Below are 21,951 nucleotides of genomic sequence, written 5' to 3' on the forward strand. Positions count from 1 at the left end.
CTTCACTCTCTCCTCTGACAGCTCCCTTGTATTGACTTTTTGATGGCCTAAAGCTTCACAGAAGCAGACACTTGCTCATTTTGGTCAACACTGTTTAGCACTTATGCAACACTCAATAAGCAGATGCTCAATTAACACATGACTGACAGAATGAACACAAAAATAAACAGTTAAAGGAATCAAATGGAATCTTGCTTTATTTTATTCTAAGAAGAAGAAACTCATTGAAAACTGAGGTTAATGAAAAGCCTGGCCCCCCTCAAAAGAAATGAAGACATCAGAAGGATGAGAACATTCATTTTAGGAGAGACCCAAATTTCATAGCTTAAAGAACTGAGGAAGTTGGATCCTTTTCAAAGAGTACAACAAGAATCCAAGCTATATCAGAAGACAGGGAAAAGAGAGCAATAAAATGCCAGATCGGTTACTCTAAATTAACCCAAACTGTGAACAGCACACAGAGGAAAATCAAGCCCTTTCCCTAAGAACTATGAAGATACCACACAAATTTATAGGTATAAGATCAAGAAAGCTAAGGCAGGATGGGAGACTGCAGCTTCAAGAGACATCAAAGGTAACATTCTTTAATTATACAAGAAAAAGGAGGAGGGCCGAGGATAATGTTGCCTCTATTAAGAAAGCGGGAGGGAAAGCTGTTAGCAGATGGCTGTGAAATGGCAAGAGCTGCTATTTCTCATGCTTTTACTCTAGAAGGGAAGGAAGGAAGGAAAAAGAGAGGGAAAAGGCGGAGGGAAAGAAACCATAGGCAACAACTAAAAAAGTGCCATTTGGGTGGGTGCCAAATTAGAAAAGATAAATAATTACATGGAATCTTTAAGCAACTGGATTCATGATCCTGAACTGAGTTGCAGATGGGACCTCCCATTAACATGGATCAGACGCATGCTTGGATGCTAAGTTGGGAAGATGTTACCAAAATATGAATTGCCTAGAGGCTCTTGAAGACAAATACATCACTGAAATTTGGAAAAAGGCAAACAAACATCATGCTCACCTTAACTACAGGGAAAATACCTACTTGTTCGATGTCAGATGGGTGTCGTGGAAGAGAGGCAGCTCTCCTGTGTTAATCTCACAGTATTTAAGATTAGGGTCCCCATCCAAGTCTATGAACTGCCAGCTTATTCCAAAGAATCAAAGTCCCTCCCTTATGCCGGCGCAGTGGCTCACGCCTGTAATCCCAGCACTTTGGAAGGCTGAGGCGGGCGGATCACCTGAGGTCAGGAGTTCAAGACCAGCCTGGCCAACATGGCGAAACCCCATCTCTACTAAAAATACAAAAATCAGCCAGGCGAGGTGGCGCATGTCTGTAATCCCAGCTACTCGGGAGGTGGAGGCAGGAGAATAGGTTGAACCTGGGAGGCGGAGGTTGTGGTGAGCCAAGATCACGCCACTGCACTCCAGCCTAGGTGATAGAGTGAGACTCTGTCTCAAAAATAAAATATTAAAAAATGCAGATTTTACAAATGTACAAAGGTACCAGAAATACTTTGTACATTGCCTGCTCTCAGGAAGGATGAGGTGGCTAAGTTTGGATTAGAGGTTGTATACAATAACTAAATTTTAAAAGGGAAGCAGAAACGACAATGTCTCTTCACGTGGTCAAGAAGTCACTCTGATGGGAAGGCTGTGAGCATAGGTCACCTGGAATTCCACCTCCATGGTGACTGCGATAAGCATCCGAGCAGCTCCCAACTTCTCTGCCCTATGGTGGCACACATGAGTCCCCAAGTCCTACCCTAGGAGTTTTGGTGTCCACAGAAGATAAGTACTGCCTTGGACTAATCACATTATTCCAGAGGAGGTCAGGCCGCCGGGTAGGGGCAACACAAGGAAGTAGCCGTGATGTGTTTAAAGGTGAGAATGACATGACTACTACTCAAGTGTCCAGGGTAGGAAAATATCCATGTAAGATGGCTCTTAGAGACTTTCCAAGGACGTGGGTCGTTAGATAGGCCTTGAAACATAAGCAGGATTTGAAGGCAAAGAGAAAGCAAGTAACTGGTCCAGAGAAACAACTATACAAGCAGGGCAACAAGGGCAGGGCTAGCACCAGAGCAGTGGCCAATGGAAGCTGAGTTGGCTGTAGAAGAGAACAGTGCCGGGCGGCAGGGGAAGAGAGGACTGGACCAGTACACCAAGGGGCTAAGTGATTTTCTCTAGAAAATGTGGTCTCTCTTGGTCTTTTCTTTCTCTTCCTGGCCTGAGTGGTCTTCAAGCTTCTCCCTGTCTCCTTTAATAAATGTATCCTGAAAACTGATGAATAAAATTGGTATCAAATTTTTCCAAATGCTACAGGACTTTTCTCACTGTTGTTCCCAGTTTCATTCACTATCTCCTAAGACTGAGATACACAGACTCACGGTCGCATCAGGCACAAGAGTAGTCAAGATTCACTGGCAACAGTTCAAATCTGGAACACTAAGAATTATTCCTAAATCTCTATTGCTTTGCTCGAAGTTGTCTTGCAATGCAGCTCTTTAAAAGTCTATGGAAGTGGCTCACTGTTTCTAGTCTTAAAACATTACCTCTGGATTACTAAAAGAAGGCCAGGTCGTTCTATTGAATTTCTAAGAGAAAGACAAGAATAAGCAGGGAGCTATTCTTAAGCTCACAAATAACAGTTTTGCAAAGGTCCATGGACTTGTTTGGATCTCCTCACTCCAGCTCTCACCGCAATTCAAGACTAACAGCCAAGGAAGCATGAGACCTAGCAAAGCCTCCAGGGTGTGATCCAACATCAGTCTTTCTGGTTAAACAATCTAATTTTCAAAGGGGGGAAAAACACAAAGCATTTCTGATTGGCTCATCAACTGTTCTCCAAAGAGGTAAAAGACAGTCTGGATGAGAAGAGAACTAAGAGCTCAGGGAACTGTCACTGCCTTTACAGTTTGGTCAAGACAAAACTGTTCATTTGTGCCTCGTAGGCATTTCTGTCTCTCACAGTCTCGAGATGACACTTGGATAGTAAGAGAGAGAAGTATGAGCAGGTGTACCTATTAAATATGTAAAATATACACGCTCTCTTCCATTCACTCAGAAGATGTATTTCTAAAGGGATGTGGAAAGTCGCCTAATATAAAGACAGACAGGTAGAAAAAAAATCTATGCAGTTTTTTAGCACACAAGAATGCAAGTGGGCTTAGCACAACAGCCTTCCACAGAAAATAAATGCAAGCCAATTAAAAATTCAGGGTTTTTTTCTTAAAGCTAATTCCTCAGGTTTTGCTAATTAGCAACCAATAGTTCTGTCATCTGAGCTGGGGAACATAGGAAGAATACCAGTGGTATGTTTTCAATCAAAGCATTTGCATGGAAGAATGAATCATATTTTCCATGAAGAATTACTGCTTAGGAGCAGTTGGGGGCAGAAGAAAAGCAGCCTTCCACAACTATAAAACTGTAAAGGAGACCTGAAATTTTTTAAAAAGGAGGCATCTTTCTGCCCCCTTTACCAAAACCAGCAGAGACCCTATAATATGACATGACTAGTGAATCCGAGGAACTTTGCACAAAGATCCCTGCAGGAATAGTTTAAAGACTTCACAGTAAGACAGAAGACAATGCAACACATGTTTTCTGTAAGAGGGAAGTGAATAAAAGTTAAGTGTCGGCCAGGGTACAGGAATGCTTTAACTATTATGTCACCTGCCTTTGAAAGTTTATAGAAGATAAATGCATGGCAGTCAACGAAAGCAAGGAGAGACGGTGGTTTGAAATACCTGGCTCCACACAGAGCATGGGCAGAAGAAAATTGCTGAGGAATCTTTGGGCAGAGGATGGGGCTTCTTACCCTAACTCTGATACAAGAAGATCAGGTCCTCCAATCTAACCCCTCCCATGCTCCCCCAAACTATAAAGCGCTAGTGATCCTGTAACCGAGAGCCTGTCAGCACCATGCCATGCCTGAGCCATGCATCTAAAACGTCTACTTTCGCGCCTTGATATACAGCCCATCCACTGTGATGCTTCATGAGCGCAAACCCCTAATCCCCCGGGAGGATTTTATTCTAAACATATGCTGTGAATGTCTGAAGTGCCCGCTGTCCCTGAGCTTTCTTTTTTCTTTTTTTTTTTTAAGCCACAAAACCTAAAATACTTTGATTTTTGCCTAACTACAATTTCTAAAGATGCAATATTGCATTCCCAAATATAATAAAATCTTGTGCAATAAAAATTTTACAGATGTCCTTCTGAAGGGGGAGAAAAAAAAAACAAAAACGATTTTCCCTTTTCCGGTCTTACAGGAAGCCTGCCCACACTTTAGAAATACAAAGTTCATATATATAGAAGCACAAATTAGGCATCTTGGAAAGTCTACAATTTCCAACCACAGAGAAATGAAGGAATTGCTGTGAGTGTTCACATGGCCAGCCCACTGGATTAGAGGAGTCTTTCTTTTTGACCGGCTCAGCAGAGCTAGCAAATAACTCAAGGGCAAGGGGAATGGCCTAAAAAGACGTCTCTGAACTTGAGCTACTGAAGGTCTGCAGTGCGCTGTGTTGTTGACAGGGTCCAGGACCGAGACAAGCTATACCCACAAGATAAACAAATGTGACCAAAACTGTATGTCTCATTTTAAAAAGAAGGCATTTCTTCATACACTAAAAAATTCATGGAAAATTTATCACCTTCACTTCACATCAATCATTAGCTTTGCCTGGATAATTAAATCCATGTGAGCAGACAGATTTTATTATAAAGTGTCTTAAAAAATACTTGTGATACTGGTAGGAGATTAAGTAATTCAACAGAGTTCTAAAGAAAAAGTAAAGTCATATCCCATATGATGCTGAGGCTTAGCTTAGGATATCTTTAAATTATTCAATATGAATAAATAATACCGTATCTTTTATGTTCCTGCATGTATTAAAGTTTGCATGTGTTACATAAAACACTTTCTGCTAAGAATTTAAAAGTTAACACTTTTCAAACTCGTTTAAAATCTTTACAATTTCTTCATTTACTTAACAGAAAAAAATTATAGTCTATCTACTGAGGTTGACTGAGAAAAGATTATGTTCAGAAGGCCACAGTGCATAGCTCTAACCACACCACAGTCACAGGTTTGCAGTTTGCTCAGTTCCTAATCTGTGTTATAGTAGGAACTGGTCTCAGGCAAGCAGGTGACCAGGTCTGGTGAAACAAACAAACAAACAAACAAACAGTCCACACTGAATCAAATACGAGTGCAACCCTCACAAACATGACTTAGAGAGTCAACTTATCACATATTGATGAGGAGGAGGAGGATAAGGATGTAGAAGAGAAGGAAAAAAGGAGGAGAAGGAGGAAGAGAAAGCAGAGAAGAACTACCTTAATACTTTTGAGGCACTTACCATGTGCCAGAGATTTTAGTTAATACTTTATTTGCATTGTCTCAACTTCCACAAGACCACCATGGAGCAGGCAGTCATATTATCACCTCATCCCACAGTGAGGAAAGGATTCCTAGAGGGATCAGCACACTTGTCAAGGTCACACAGCTAGCAAGTGACAAAGCTGGACCTTGAACCCAAATTCCCGGAGCACTGAGCCAATCTGTGCACTCTTTAGGACTTCCCGTCCATATTATCTATATAAGAATGTAATTTATGACCAATTTAGGGAGTACATTGGGATGGTAGGTCAAAATCGCATTTGCCATTTGGTTACAGACAGCTTACACAGTTTATAAGTTACCACATAATTTTAACACTGATTTGAACAATACAGTGGGAAAATCTAATGAATACCCCACTATGAATGCTGTAACCTCAAAACAGAGTGATGATCGATCAATTCGGATCCCCCTAAGAGCTCTCCCGTGCCCACCGTTAGTTAATAGGAAATTGGAGGTCCAGGAGATGGGTCCCACTTGCACCGCTGAGGGAGGATGAGGGTCCCAGGTGTAGAGAGCTCCCAGCCCCTCAAAGGACAGGAAGACTCAATGGGGGAAACCGTTAAAACAAACGAACCAAGAACAAGCTGCAAGTTGAATGGCACAGAGAGTAAGTTAACGGTTATCTGCTCACTACTGTCAGTCAAAGAAGAAGTACTCATCAGCTGTCCTGACTAATTAAATACCTCACTAATTAGTGGGCATCTTGAAAAGACAACAAAACATAAATATGAGATGGGAAAAGTTTGTGTTCACACATAAGAACAAAAACAATGCAGGGAGCTTTGGCTAAGGGTCTAGCCTGAATTTTTCTTAAAAAGTAAGTCTACTACCTGGGTCTATAAATATAGGTAGAAAGCATGTAGGAGTCTCTCAGATTTTCTGCGTGGATGATGTTTAAAAGAGACTCACAAATAAAAATATAATGCAGAAAACTTAGGAGTGTGCCCAGAGAAAAAGCCTACCAAGACTATGTTAAACCTTCATTCCTGAAAGGAAAGGTGAATAAAATAAAACTAAGCAAATCCTGAATGAAGGAAGGAACCAGCCCAATAGCCTTCCCCCTTATTTCTGTATTTACAGAAATAAGACCGATAACCACTTTTGAAACAGAGAAGTTGTCATCTTTTTCAAAAGCTTAGAAGAATCCAGAAAACTCTCCTCCGTGCTTCTGACCAATTTTTAAAAAATGCACTCTCCACTTAAAAAAAAATAATGTAGCTTCCATCTTTTCCAACAATATAATCTGCTTGTAGGGGGTGGGGAGTAGTGGTTGCTGAGACTTAAGGTTATGTGAGGCCCTTTGATCTGAGGAGTGAGCATTTCCCTTTGCTGCAAGCCAACTAATGAAGGGATGAAATTAGCTTTTATCCTGGGCACTTTCTTGAGCAAAAAAACATGCACTAATCAGCTGTCCTCACTAATCAGTCATCTGGCTAATGACCTTTTGCCTTAAAACACTAAAATTTCTGAATGATGTGGAAAAGGGGAAACACAAACCAGTCCCCCTCACTGGAGCTCAATGGATCATCTGGAATTGGAGCCGGGAAGGTTAAATGGCAAGTCTGAATCCTGGCAAGGTGATAAATCTGTAATCAAGAGCTGCAAGCTTTGGCACCTCAATATGAACTTCATTACTCCACAACCAAATTGTATTTTTTTAACTAGAAACAGGCCAGAAATAAACTCAACCCTTATACATTTTTCTTTATATTCTGCCTTTGGAGAAAACCATCCCATACTTGAGTTCAGAGTCCTAGTTAATTTCTTAAACGTGATTAGTGCTGAGAAAGGAGTTTCTGATGTGTCTGGCATGCTAGTTAGAGAGGAAAATACAGCATAACGAAAAATCTTCTGTATTAAGGAATTTAGCACAGATTTGTTAAATGAGGTTTGTTTTCACAGACCATCAAAAATGGGAATAGCCAAAATCATTAAATTAAAAAATCATTAAAAATGGGAATTGCGGTTGTTGAGGACTTCTCTTAATGTAGCCTGCTTTCATAACTTCATAACAACAATTTTTTTCTCCTGCAGCATCTGTTTAAATGGAGTAACTTTACCTCTGCTTCACAACAAGTCTCATGTGGATTAGTCACCAATGGACCACTTTCCTGCAGACCGCCCCACTGAAGACTGACGTTGCTTAGAGATGTAAGAAAACATCTCTCTCTAAAAAGAATGGGTAGGAAGTAGTGAAAGTAAGAGGGAAAGTGGAAAGAAAATTACACCTTTTAATAAATTATACAAGCCAAAACTTCATAAAGCACACACACACACATACACACACACACAGCCCTCCCCATAGCTCCTGAACAAGTGCTGACTGGCATGGGCACTTACGGTAGTGGGGCTCCATGTAACCATTCCTGGGGTCCATGGCAAACACCGTCCCACGGTACGGCACAGAGGGCTCCGCCAGGTGTGGCAGGGACCCATGGATCTCTTTCTTGATCAATGAGGCCCTCTCGTCACTCGATGTTGAAGGTTCTTCACTGACTTTGCTGAGCCCCTGGACATTCTGTGGCTGCATAGTGATTGCGTTTCTTCTCTCTCTGTGATAAGTCTGTCCAGGACTTTCATCCTCTAAAGAAAGAAGAAAAATGAGAGTCTGTAAACTACTTTAAGGAGCAATTAAAAAACCATGATCAGTGAAGTCTCATTCTCGATATCCCTCTCCCGGGAAAAAAGTCTCTTTCTCATTCACGGCAACTTTGAAAGCCACAGGGCTGGGATGGGATCTTTGCAAGACAAAATTGTTTATGAATGAGGGTACAAAGTACACAAATACACAGGGAACGATGAAGGGGAGCAGGAAATGAGCCTATTAAACGGAGATGTAGGGGTCGGCAAATTGGCATCACCAGCTTCTAGCTGGATCTGCGTGTGAGGTTTCTGCTCATGGGCTGTCCAACATCTTGCAGGTCCTACATGGAACTGAAACCTTTGCCAATCTAAGACTGTGCATGTCCAGCTTCCCTTTGCCTGCCTGGGGATGCAGGGCCTCCGGGGTGACACAAAGTCCTTCCAGCTACCCACTGAGGCTCTGGTTGCTCCAGCGAGAGTAGGGTCTTTGCTCCTAAAAAATGACCTATTAGGAAGTTATCCAAAAGTTTATGTGGTTTTGTTGTTTTAAGTCAGATTTGCAGCCCAGCAAGAGATTTGACAGAGCCAAAAATGGAACAGAAAACTCATTGGTGACAAGGGATAAAGGTGCCAATCATGAAAACCTACAGAGCCTCTAGTGAGATGCTTCCTGCTTCTGTCCACACAACAAAGCTGAGACCTAACTGGAAAACAGAATGAGACTGAAAGTCCAGATGTGAGATGGCTCTGAGGGTGAGGAAGGAAGGTATGGGGGATGTTGATATGTGTCCATGTTCTGGTGGGTCCATACATTTCTTCAAAGATGTAAGAAACAGCTTGAAGAAATTCCATATACAGTTGGTATTCCAGTTTCCTAATACTTGAGTTCCTTTTGATCAGTAAGAACTTTCCATCTCTCCACTATGATTCTCTGCAAATGTGATTGGATGACCTTGCTATAATAGCAGATCAAAGAACCCACGCATAAAATTAAATCACACAGACTATGTGAACCCACAACAAGTGGACCAATTCATCTCTTTGAATCATAGGTAAACTCTAAACTACATGATCCCAAACAAGTTCCACATTTAATCAACAGACTGTGCTCTGGCAGACAAGTGCTGATGGAAAGAAAGCTGCTGTCCAGGTACTGCTTAGACATCTAATGTAAAAACTGTTTCCTATTCCTATCTAAAAAAAAAAAAAAAAAAAAACGAAACAAACAAACAAACAAACAAAAAACTGTATTTTGGTATAAATAAAACCATTGTTGTGCATTTTAGATAAACAGATCTTGAACACATCTTATTCTCATATACAAATTTATCTTCAAAATAACCCACAAAGCAGATATGATTAAGGGCTCCCCCAATAAACAGAAGAATAATGCTTTAGCAGTTTCATAACCCTGCTCAAATTCAGAAGAAAGTAGAACTGTAAACACAGACTTGCATAAAAATACAAACTGAAAATAACAAATACTATTTATGTTGACTCAGGACTTGAACTACCTAAAGCCAATAGCAAGTTTAGTCTTTCTGCCTGTGTGTAGGACTTGAAAACTAAGCAATATATTCCTTGCCTTAGCAAATGACTTATAAAACAGAATAGACAATGAGGTATGTTTTGGTCTTTACAGAGAATTTGCTGACTACTAAAGGTAACCGTGAAATATTATTTTAATATTGTTTTGTGCAGATCCTCATCCCAAACCTTATAATTAAGAGGTAGATTATACATTTAATCTATCAAGTAAAAACAAAAACAAAAAAGTCCTGTAATCCCACATGTTCACATTGATCTCTATGAAAGCAATTCACACCATGCTCCTGGTAATTTTAAAACAAACTACAAAAGATAAAATACATTTTTATTTTCCCTTCTAACCAATACTTTTAGGCAGTAGGCCACCCTTGTACTTCATTAGCAGAAAACCCACAGTTTATATAAGAATGCTGCAGTTATGTAAAAGTAAAAGGGTGTCAAAACACTACAACTTATGTCAGTTTTATAAATATTCCTATAACCTACAAATGGCCCAAGTCATATTTTCCACTAATTTGTGCTCTGTATAAAGCCTTTATTTCAAACTTAAATCTGAAATGAACTTCCAGCACTGAGGTGCAAATTCTGTAGAAAGGGACCTTCATTTGGAGGCCAGAAAACCCTTCCTCAGGGGGGCTGTGACACGTAATTAGCATTCTCTGGGAAAGATGAATAACCAAGCTCGGCTAACCTGTTCCAGGTTTAAAACAGGATTTCCTTGACTTAATCGTCCTAGAAGAAATTAACTTTTCTTCTCTTAAAACGGCATCCCTATAATAAACTCTGTCTTACAAACTACGTGTTTATGATGAGTATTTGAATCCAACCTCACAAATAACTGAATAATGAATGGGTTATGGCCTGGCTAGAGAGTCCTCCCACCATTCCCCCAACCTCTTGAGAGAATAAGCTCAGAGAGGGTAATGGGGCGGCTGAGTGGGGAGGGTGAGTGGAAATGAGGCTACCTTTTAGCTCAATGATTTTCTTAATGAGAGTTCACCCAACAAAAGTAAATATTAAAGTTATAACAAGAAGTTAGTGAAGTGCACATTTTTAATACAGAAAAAATTAAATTAAAATTACTATACTATACCTTAGTAAAGTTAAATGCAGGCAGAATTTTTTTTTTTTTTTTTTAATGTGAAAACTTCCATCAGGAAACTTACTTTTACAATAGTCAGTGCTACCCTAATTTGACCCAACCACACAACTCCGCCCCAAAAGGAAAACTCCAGCAGACAAATACTTCATGAAGTTTACCTCCTGTACCAAGTTGCTTGTGACGGGCATTCATATGAAAACCTGACAGTACACACACTCCACAATACAAACAGTTACGAGGCTTGAAAGAACTCTGTATACAGGGAAAGGGACACTTTCCAAGCAATATTCCTGCCTGCTCTTATAAATTTAGCAACCACTTCAGCAAGCCAAAAGACGAAAGCTGTCTAATCTTGTTCAGTCGAGCCGAGTTGTTCAATAAAGTTTGAGAGTCAGTGCAGACAGGCTACGCCAGGCCAAATTATTGACAGAAACACACTGTCCACCATGGCAACAGGCAGAAGTCTGCTGCAAAAATGTAAGCAAACAGCCCACTGCTCCAAGAGCATCTGCCAATGGACTTTAACAGCCAAACACAAGGCAACTGTTCCCGCTTCTCTATGTTTAACAGCTGCAAGCTCGGGGGTCAAACTGAAACATGCAATTCACTAAAATCTTTCAGGAAAAAATGACTTTAAATACTGTCATCATAGTCACACTTTGTACCTCCTCCTTTTTGCATATCCATCCTCAAGTGGAAGTTAACAAATCCCTGCCCCCAGAGAGCTGCCCAAAGCAGCACGTTTTAGAAACTCCCAAAATTTCCAAACTCATCCAAAAGCAACTGACATCAAGACACTCTTAGTGCTATAAACTCGGAAAAAAAAAAAAAAAAAAGTGGGGTCCTTGCAAACAATGCTTAGGATGACTGCAATAAAGGACTGGAGAAAGTAATCACGTTGCTGCATGAAGCAGGACTCGAACATGCACTTGTGTGCGCTTGCAGACAAACACCTATCCGATTTCTCATGGTAACCGAAGAAACAGGTTTGGGTTTTTTTTGTTTTGTTTTGTTTTGTTTTTTTCTGCCCATGACTTGAGAGAAAAGTTTCAGGCGATTCCTTCAAGATAAAAACAAAACTCTGCCAGGCATCACTAAGGACACCTCCTGTCACCTAACAAAATTTGCTGATTAGGAACTCACAGTATACCTGTTCACCCCCTTTTCCCCCTTAGGATTGATTTTTCCCTTAAAACCCATTTTAATACCACTACTCCTCTCTTGTCCCAAGACCTACAAGACGAGGAGTATAAGAGAACAGACAATACTTACAACACAGTCCCCAGGCTCTGGCTAGCTACTTTGTGCCAACTTCTCTTGGTGAGCTCTCTCTAGCTGCGCCGACCCTCTAGGAACATTCTCGGTGTCTCTCTGCCTCCCTCTCCCTCTCCCTCTCCCAGGCAGTGCTGCTCCCATTAGAGGAATTAAAAGTGGTTGGAGCCATGCTAAATTTAACAAGCTCATTAGTATTCTTTCTGAGTGCTTCCGAGTGAACTCTCCCTATTCAAGCCTCTCTCTCCAGCAGAAGGGTCAGGCGGCTAATCATTAAATCAAACTAATGTCACCCTATCACAATCAGCCCGAGAGAAGGAGGGTTTATTATTTCAGTTTATGCTAAATAAACGGTTTTACAAATGGTCCCCAAGCAAGGTCAACAGCAGCTTCAATTACAAGACAAACTTAACAAGAGTTGCTATAAACCAAGTACTCTGTATTGACTTAAGAACAGGCTCCGCTCCACATATTGCCACTAGCAGGATTGTACAGGAATGCATATTGTAAAATAAAGGAAGGGGTGAGCTTTTTTCTTTGCCAGAATTTGCGAGTGCACGGCGACTCCTCATTCACCTCTCTCCAACCAGCTAGCCGCTCAGCTCAATTCACCCCACACAAAGGCTGGAGCCTAGACCTCAATGGACCGAGTGAAACATGTTCAAAACTAGGCTCTCTATTGTGACTGAATTTCTTAACATCTTTTCAAAAAGCGGAGAATGCCTTGAGGCTAAAGGAAGAAACAGGCTAATGGTGAATTGGGAATTCTGAGCAAATTTCAGAGCCCTTTCCTCCTAGCTTTTGAGGTTGAAAGCAAGCTCTTTCCTTTCAAGTTTCAAAGTCCTTTTTCCTCCCGCAGTGTCACAGAAGGATTTGAAAAGAAGGTAATTGTGCTCGCAGTCTCCCTGATCAGAGCTTACGTCCTATTTCTGGTATTTCGGAATACTTCTTGCAATAATAGTGCATATAGCTCAATCCCTTAACCGGCCTGCACTCTGCAATTGCTCATTAAATGAACAATTGCGGGTATAAAATGCCTTTTATGTTCAAGGTCTGGATATAAGATAAGCATTCTAGGACTCTAAATTTGGTTTACTAAGGAAACTCTCCATCATTAAATTACAAAACTGAAGTCAGAATATCAGGCTTTCCCAGAAAAGTGGCACTCAGGTTGCAGCGAGCCAAAATGAAGGGCGTATGGGGCGGGCAGGGAGGAGGCAACAAAATGTTAAGGGGGAAAAAAAAAAAAAGACTGGAGGATACTCAGATTTCTAGCCGAATGAGATTCTAACAAGAAAATACTATTTCCATATTTAAGGTCTGAGTTTGTGAAACCTCGTTACTTCTATATTGAATGATATGATAAAGTCATGTTCAAATGAATTAAAATACAGGACTAAGGCTCCATATATATGCTGTTGACTAATCTGGACCCCTCACAAGCAAACATCTTCCCCATCCTTAAGAAAAGAAATAACCCTTCCCATCATTATTTACATCGTCTCATGTGATGCTCACAGCAATCCAGTGATGGCGGTAGGACAAGGTATGAGGCCCAGTTTCCAGCTCAGAAACTGGTCGTCATGTCCCAGGTGAGCAAGTGATGCAAAGAAAATTCCCAGTATGCTTTACTGAATCCACACATCCCTGTCCCTTGTTAACACGACAAGACCTGTATTCCTGAGTAGACTTTTGGAATGATACCTGGATATGTGCCCCAACATCCACCACCACCAGTAAAAAGAAAAAAAAAAAAAAAAAGAAAGTAATGACATTGCTATGCACAGACAATTTCAAAACTGAGACACTCTCCCATTACGTTTTTGATAACATAAATCCACTCCTCGAAAACATCGAGAGAAACCCAAATGACAAATCTATGGGGAGACACCGGACCCGCACGGAGGACCCGCACAGGTGCAATCCTCCCACTTCCACGCGCAAAGACACACGCAGGCCCCACTCAGCGCTGCACACCCTCTCCACCACACTCCGGGACTCAGCCAGGGGCTTTGTGTGTTCCAGGAGTTTTTAATGTGTCTCCAGAAGCCTGGGGCCCCGCCCTCATGTCCTGAACAAGACACAGAACATCGTCCCTCCTTTCCTCTAGGCAAATTGCTTCGCTGTGTTTGCAAGGAGCATTATTTTATTCGTTTTCCTATTATTCATTTGTTACATCTTATCAGCTTTTATTTCTTTAGTTATTTACATATTGATGCTCTTTGAATAAAAACCAACGGAATCTAAGCCCTCGCCTCCCTGTTTCAGAATTCTCCCCAAGACTGACCAAAGAGAGATCAGAAATGAAAAACAGAAGAGGCTAAGTATATTCCAAAGCACTGTAGAATTATGCTAGGAAGGGAGAATAAAGTTCCTGTAGTTTCTAAAAGCAGAATATTTCCTCTTTCCATCTAGCCTGCAGTTCTGCCAAGCCAGGGGTTGCTTCCTAGAATGTCTAGAGCTTGGCTTCCAAAGGGCGTGAGCAAATAATGCCTACTCTAAGAACATTTCCAATACCCTCGGGGTCAGACTTTGCCCTTGTGCTGCTGCACATACATCTCCCATTGACAATGACGGATGACAGAGGGAGGGGCCCAGATGGATCAGGAGAAAGCACTCAGCTTTGTTTGCAACCTTTAAAGTGCACTGCCAGGCCTGCAACATGAGAGGGCTGCAGCAGAATTTGAAGCCTTGGGGAAATTCAAGTGACAACCTTCCCTCAAAGATGATGGGATTGCTCTCTCTTCCTACTATCACCAACCAGGAGGTCCCAGGGTGAAAGGAGAGAACGCAGAAAATGTTCTCTATCAGGCTGAGTGCAGTGGATCACGCCTGTGATCCCAGCACTTTGCGAGGCCGAGGCGGGCAGATCACCTGAAGTCAGGAGTTCAAGACCAGCCTGACCAACATGGAGAAACCCCATCTCTACTAAAAATACAAAATTAGCTGGGCGTGGTGGCGCATGCCTGTAATCCCAGCTACTTGGGAGGCTGAGGCAGAAGAATCGCTTGAAGCCAGGAGGCGAAGGTTGCAGTGAGCCAAGATCACGCCATTGCACTTCAGCCTGGACAACAAGAGCGAAACCCCATCTCAAAAAAAAAAAAAAAAAAAAAAAAAGAAAGAAAAGAAAAAGAAAATGCCCTCTATCAGAGCCATAGAGTAGCTTAATTGTTTTAATATTTCTACTGTTCTTTTTGCCAAAGAATAAAACATAGTCTAGACTGACCAATATCCCAATGGCTTCCACTGGAAACCATTTGCTCCAAAGAACAGCAGGTTAGAGCTCAAACCAAGGCAAAATTCTCACCTCACTCCCCAACTGCTCAGTTTACAGAGATCCATTCAACTTCAAAAGAGGTCCCTGGGATAGAAGGGAGTGGGCAGAGAGAGCAAGATGAGAATTCAGATAAACGAAAATGCAAAACCTGAAATGGCTGTTCCCCTCACTGCAGTAGAAAGCTTTGATGGCATGAAGAGCAAGCTGCCTCCTGTATTTTTTTTTTTTAAAGATAATGACAATGATGAGCAGATAACATTATCAGCTTGTCTGAAGCTTCAGCAAGCATGCCCTGTAGCCCATAGGGTTTCCATACATTTTCCTGTGCCTCTGAACCCTCACAAATAAAGAGGTCTGCAGCCCCATCTCTACCCCTGGGAGGATGCTTCTGGACATTGATGACAAGGTCAGCGAAGATCGCTGTGACCTGGCTGAACACTGCCCTGAACAGGCACTTAAGTGCAAGCACAAACCCAAGAGTACTAACCATCTTTCAAAGCTCCCTACAGAAAGCACTTGCCAAATCCAGCATGCACTTGGGAACAGGAAAATATAAACAAAACAGTACCCTTGAGGGCCCCAGCGGGCTCGCCTTTAAAAGGGAGGAGGAGATCTACCTTATTTTCCAAGCGCTTGCCAAGACTCTTTCTTGAATTAAGAATTCTAAAACAACATCATGGAGCTTCTTCTGTTAGTCTGCTATTAGTTTCTAGTCGCCGCTTACACAGAGTGAGTTAATTAGTGGCATCAAAGGCAGTACAATAAATTCCCAGGAGGGTCAAAAATTCTGCCTTCTGCTTAGTAGCACATTTATGCCCATCTCTCTCTGAGTCACAATCTCACGAACATTTAGGTATTCAAGATTTCTTTGAGAATTCAGTTTTAGTCTTTGACAAGCAAAGAATGAAGAGTCTCTCTTTCTTACTTTGCACATACAGATCTGAGCAGTTAAGATTCCATAACGAGATCCACAGCCAACAGTTAAGCAGAAACAATGACAGGCCTGTTCGGAAGGCCAGAGGGTCCAGTTTGCTGCCGCCTGGCTGCATCCTCCGATGGGAATGATCCTATCACTCTGGAGATCTAGCCCAGCCCCTGTGCGGCCAGAGGACTTACAGCTTGGTTTCCCTTTAAAGGTACGAAGGAATAAACCTCTGTGTGCAGCAGCTTCTTCCTTTGGCAGTGCTTTCAGATGCTGGTTCCCAGGTCCACACCCTCCTCCCATCACCATCAAAGTCCTATTTCCTAGCCTTTCTAACATTTTTCCAAACTGCAGAAGTGAACACAAACTTAATGGGTTACATCTGGTGTGTTTATGTTGCATGTTTTTGTTTTTAGAAGATCACGGAATAAGAAAGCCTGAGCATATGGTGGTATTATATTTTTAATAACATTTTAGAGACCATGCTTATGCCCTTGCAGGAATCAAGCGCTCCTGGAGAGTGCATTTAAATATCACGATAATACAATTATTGTACCAAAAGGAGTTAGAGGCCACATGACCCCCATGAGGGACAGACAGCAGGGCTCACCTACACTCAATCAGCCCCAGGGCAAAGGCCAGGTGCTGCCTGGGTCAGGTTTCTGCAACAGAAACCCCCTCTAGCTATGGCCCACTGACCTCAGCTATGAAATGTGCATTTGAGAAACCCAAATGTAAATACCACCTTTTGATTCTTCACAATTATATCTAAGCAGCCTGCTTCTAGCTAGCCACAAAAGTCTACACCTTTACAAAGTCTCAGATAATGGCTCAGGTACTGCCTATGAGGGAGGAGGGAAAGGCCACAAAACATCACCTCTCACAAAGCACACCTTCATGGCCACAGACATGACCCTAGATGCTCTCCTTCCTCACGCCACAGCCCCAGGAGTTCACTCACTTAGCCACCAGGCTGCCATGTCTCTAAATTGTTTAAGAATTCAAATTTTTGGAGGAAAGGAAGGTAGGAGGAAGAGAAATATATAATTTCTATACAAAATTTCTAAACAAAAAGAAAAACGTCAAGGAAATGCACCAATTAGCATAAAAATATATAGATTTTTAACTTATATTTCTCAATCATGGTAGAATACAGAAAAAGCTGATCTGTTTGGTTTTTATTTTTAATTCTATGTATTACCTTTACTATAATTATCTAAAGAAGTTCAAATTAAGTACACACAAATTGAAAAATTATCCCACAAGTTTATCTGTTGAAGCCTTGCTTTAAACTGTTTATCCCACCTCTTGAAACAATAGAATATAGCTAAGATACAGCAGGCTAGGTGTGCACATATTAATAACACCTACTGCTGGTATAAGACTTTAAGAGATTTTGATAAATTAGCCTATGTGAAATTATGTGATCATTTAGTCATCTCCTATGCATATGCAAACACCTCCCCAAAATGCCAAAAATACCCTAAGGTCCCTCCGTAAAAACTTGTTAACTCAGTTTTTACCAGCCCACTCTGGAAAGGCATAAATGGGAAATGCGTTAACAACACTAGACTGTACTCTGCACCTCACATTTATTGAGCACTAACTAAATGCCAGGCCAGAGCGATGTGCTCCGTATGCATTAATCCCACTAAGTCTTCACAGTCCTGTCCAGTATACAGTATTATCAACCAGTTATTCAGCTCAAAGTCCTGAGGTTCGCATGTTCTCACTCATAGGTGGGAATTGAACAATGAGATCACCTGGACACAGGAAGGGGAACATCACACACCAGGGCCTATTGTGGGGAGGGGGAGGGAAGAGGGATAGCATTAGGAGATATACCTAAGGTAAATGACGAGTTAATGGGTGCAGCACACCAACGTGGCACATGTATACATATGTAACAAACCTGCACATTGTGCACATGTACCCTAGAACTTAAAGTATAATAAAAAGAAAGAAAAAAAAAGCAAATAAATAAATAAATAAATAAATAAAAATAAAAATAAAAGTCCTGAGGTTTAACAAAGGTTAAGCGACCGGCTTAAAGTCAACCTTCAGGTGAGTGCCCAGCTTGGCATGACTTTCTTGTGTATTATAAATTACTATTAACCCCTAAAATGTGTCTTCTGTGAGGAGTCTTTGAGAGCATTCATTTGCTTGCCATTGTTCTATCTGTATATGTGAAGACTATTTTCTTTTTTCTTGAGACGGAGTTTCGCTCTTGTTGCCCAGGCTGGAGGGCAATGGTGCAATCTTGGCCCACTACAACCTCCACCTCCCGGGTTCAAGCCATTCTCCTGCCTCAGCCTCCTGAGTAGCATGAGAGAGAGAGCCAAGCACTACACCTGGCTAATTTTTGTATTGTTAGTAGAGACAGGGTTTCACAATATTAGCCAGGCTGGTCTTGAACTCCTGACCTCAAGTGATCCATCTGCCTCGGCCTTCCAAAGTGTGGGATTACAGGCATGAGATGAGCCACCGCACCTGGCCAAAGACTATTTTCATTATTGAAATTATTCTGCCTCTTCCTCTAAAGGCCATCAGGAAGAATACTACAGACTTAATCAAATGAACTTAATTGTAAACTTTAAGCCAGAGTCATGAATGAAATACGGTTCAGAAACTTCTTTGAATTTCTTATTCTACTTCTGTTGTTGCTATTGTTGTTATTGTCAAGCTCAGGTCTTGGGCACATTTAGTATCTTGCAGTGTAAATGACACTTCTCATGCTATGGCTAAATTATCTTCCTGTCACCCTATTTCTCCCCACACCTCCCCCTTTCTATAGGGTTTCCAGGTTCTGAATAGCTATTTTGCAAAAAAAAAAATATATATATATATATATGTGTGTGTGTGTGTGTGTGTGTGTATGTGTATATATATATTTAACACTGTCTTCAGGGGGACTGGGATGAAGGCTTAGATGCAAGAAGCAGCCTGAGTATTTGGCTTGTGCTTAACTTAACAATAGCTCCAACAGTTAGAGCCTCACATAGTTTATTGAAAGGGCATATGTCCAAAAGTTAAAGAAGCATATGGTTTACAGAAAAAGGAAAAAAAAAACTTGCACTTGGAAGCAGCTTTGCTTGGATTATTTACCAACAAATGAAAGGCCCTTCATGCTGCCCAAGAGTATAATCCCTTCCCACTGACTGGAAAGGAATGCTGAATGAGTCAATAAAGTCAGAATCATACAACACAGAGACATTCTCCCTCCCCAACTAAAGATGATTATCGAATTATAGCAAATTTAAGAAAGTTTTCTCTTTTTTTAATCAAGAACAAAACCAGACTACTTCTTAAAATGCGCTATTAGGAATTGTAACTGTTTCTAAATGTGCCAGATATATTTCCACCCATGCAATATTAAAACTAACAAGCGTCTTTTCAATTTCTTTTAATGATGGGGTATGCAATAAAAATACAGCAGTGCTTCATTTAGCCAAAGGAGCTGGAGCAAAAAAGACTTAAATAAATAAATAATAAGCGTGCATGGGCCACTTACCAAAAATAAAATCATTTCATTCAACCTTTTACAGGAGGTGCATGCAGCATTTTGAAAGCAAAAATTCTCATAACACAAACCTCCACTTAAAAATCACTGCCAAGGGCTGGAACCATGGCAGGATGTTATTTCTTTTTCAATTTATTTTTTAATGTTTGGGTATTAATGGCATCAACTGCCATGTAGTATAATAAGGCAGCACAGTGTAATAAAAGGAGTTAGAAAACCTAGCTCCCAGACTTGCTCCTACCACTTAATCAGTATGTGACCCAGGGTACATTAAAATATATCAGGTTGTCAGCTGCCTCCTCTAGAAAAGGCAGATAGTAAAACCTGCCCCTCTTACTTCATAGGGTATTCTGAGGGTTAAACATAATAGCATACGAAAGAGAGCTTTATAAATTGTGGCATTTATGAATGCTAGGTACTATCACTAATCTGATAATCTATGTGATAACGCAAAACAGGGTGGTAAGATAAACACGCCCTGGGCCAGGCATTGGGTTTCCAGGCCTTGGGTGTCCAAATTGAATATCCCTTATTCAAAATGCTTGAGACCAGAAGTCTTCTGGATTTCAAATTCTGTCAGATTTTGGAATATCTGCATATACATAATGAGATATCTTGGGGATGGGACCCAAGTCTGAACACAAAATTCATTTGTGCTTCATATATACCTCATATCCATAGCCTCAGGGTAATGGCATGGAATATTTCCAATAATTTTGTGTATGAAACAAAGTTTTGATAGCAGCTCCTCACATGAGATCAGGTATAGGGTTTTCTACTCGTGGCATCACATTGGTGCTCCCATCCCTGATTTTCAGATCAGGGATGCCCAACCTATACTGCTAGAAATGTCTGATGTTAGGCAAATCACAGAATTTCTTTAGGCTGCTGCTTCCCCTTATATAAAATGAAACACCTCCTATCGACTTCAGCCAACTTCTCATAGACGTCCTAGGAAAAATGATGGTGCAGAAGAGCGCTCCATAACGTCTAAGGCAACAAACCAGTAGACGCCTTCACCAGGCATCAGGATAGACAGCTTAGAAGGGAATAACTGCTGTTTCATAACCAGAAAAAAAGATCCAAGTTAATAATATGTAATTAAAACTGGTCCTCTCTTTTACCCACTTCTTTGACGTATCTCTGGTCAAGCCCAAAATCAACATTTACCAGACAAGTATGCTTAGTTCTTCAAATTTCTGTTGAAAACATCTATCCCTTCTACCCGGTTTTCTGCAGTGACTTGAGACACTTGAAATTTTCCCAAGGAATACATTTTGTTTCTCCATAAACAATATTTACTAAGAAAAATCAAGCAAATTATTTTAGGGTGATTATTGACAACCTGTATCCCCTGACTGCTTGTGTACAGTCTATGAGCTCAAAATAGATCTCAAATTTTTTAATGGATGAAAAATAATTAAAAGAAGAATGATATTTCACAACAGGCAAAAATGATAGGAAATTTAAATTTCAAGGTCCATAAATAATGTTTTGTTGCAACACAGCCAGGCTCATTCATTTTCATATTGTCTACAGCTGTTTTGGAGCCACAACAGCAGGGCTAAGTAGTGACAGAAACTAAATCGCCTGTTAAAATCTGAAAATAGTTAGTCGCTGGTCTTTTGCAGAAAAGGTGTGTTGTCCTCTGACCTACCTTGTCTCAGGATATGATAAGAACACCCATTAGTAAAACTATGAAACACGCCTAGGAAAAATATTCAAAAATAAGGCAACTATCATCTGCACAGTATTTAATATGAATGCTTTGAAATCTTAAAATAACTATGAGGCAGACAGCAATATCATCCTACAGATGACGGAAATAGGCTTAGAAAAATTAACTTCTCCAAAGTCACAAAGTTAGTAAGTCAGGGATCAAATCAGTCCCCTATGATTCTGAACCTGACAATTATATGACCTAGTGTGGCACATACATTTGTTAATAGCGATGAAAGAGGCACATCCAAGAATAAAGTTTTGAGACTTCCTCTTCCCACGTAATTGGGAAACTCCTTGCTAGAGGCAGAAACAAATGTAGTCAGGATTCCGAGGGAGTGTTTCCACTTCTTGTGTCAAAAATTGGGTAACAGAGTTTAGAGCAGGCTGAGTCAACACAAACAATACAAACCAGCCCAGGTTGGTTCTTCACATTCAATTCATACAGACTCATCCACATCAAGGGCTCCCTGTGTCCCAGCATGAACCCTGATCTTCTAAGAGGAGTAAAAACAGAATGGCTGCTGCCCTCAAGGCCCACATGACTGATTTTTCTAGCTGAGAAACTACCTGAAAAGGGACACAGAAGCTACAGGATTAGCAC

At 41.0% G+C, this 21,951-nt stretch overlaps 1 protein-coding gene across 2 annotated transcripts in view; it reads right to left on the reverse strand.

Annotated features, from left to right (window-relative positions):
• The window catches only part of GLI3 (GLI family zinc finger 3), a 262,787-nt gene that overhangs the window by 176,762 nt on the left and 64,074 nt on the right, over positions 1-21,951 (reverse strand). The window contains exons 1-2 of one of the 2 annotated variants that reach the window (XM_023226448.1): positions 11,910-12,010; positions 7,745-7,987 (exon numbers count right to left, since the gene is read on the reverse strand). In XM_023226448.1, coding sequence (XP_023082216.1) covers positions 7,745-7,934 — 190 coding nt within the window. In that variant the 5' untranslated portion in view covers positions 7,935-7,987; positions 11,910-12,010. Of the gene's footprint in view, positions 1-7,744; positions 7,988-11,909; positions 12,011-21,951 lie in introns of those variants that run through there. The other variant, XM_023226445.1, reaches the window with a different exon arrangement.

The sequence above is a fragment of the Piliocolobus tephrosceles genome, chromosome 8 (assembly GCF_002776525.5).
Source record: "Piliocolobus tephrosceles isolate RC106 chromosome 8, ASM277652v3, whole genome shotgun sequence".
Taxonomy (NCBI): domain Eukaryota; kingdom Metazoa; phylum Chordata; class Mammalia; order Primates; family Cercopithecidae; genus Piliocolobus; species Piliocolobus tephrosceles.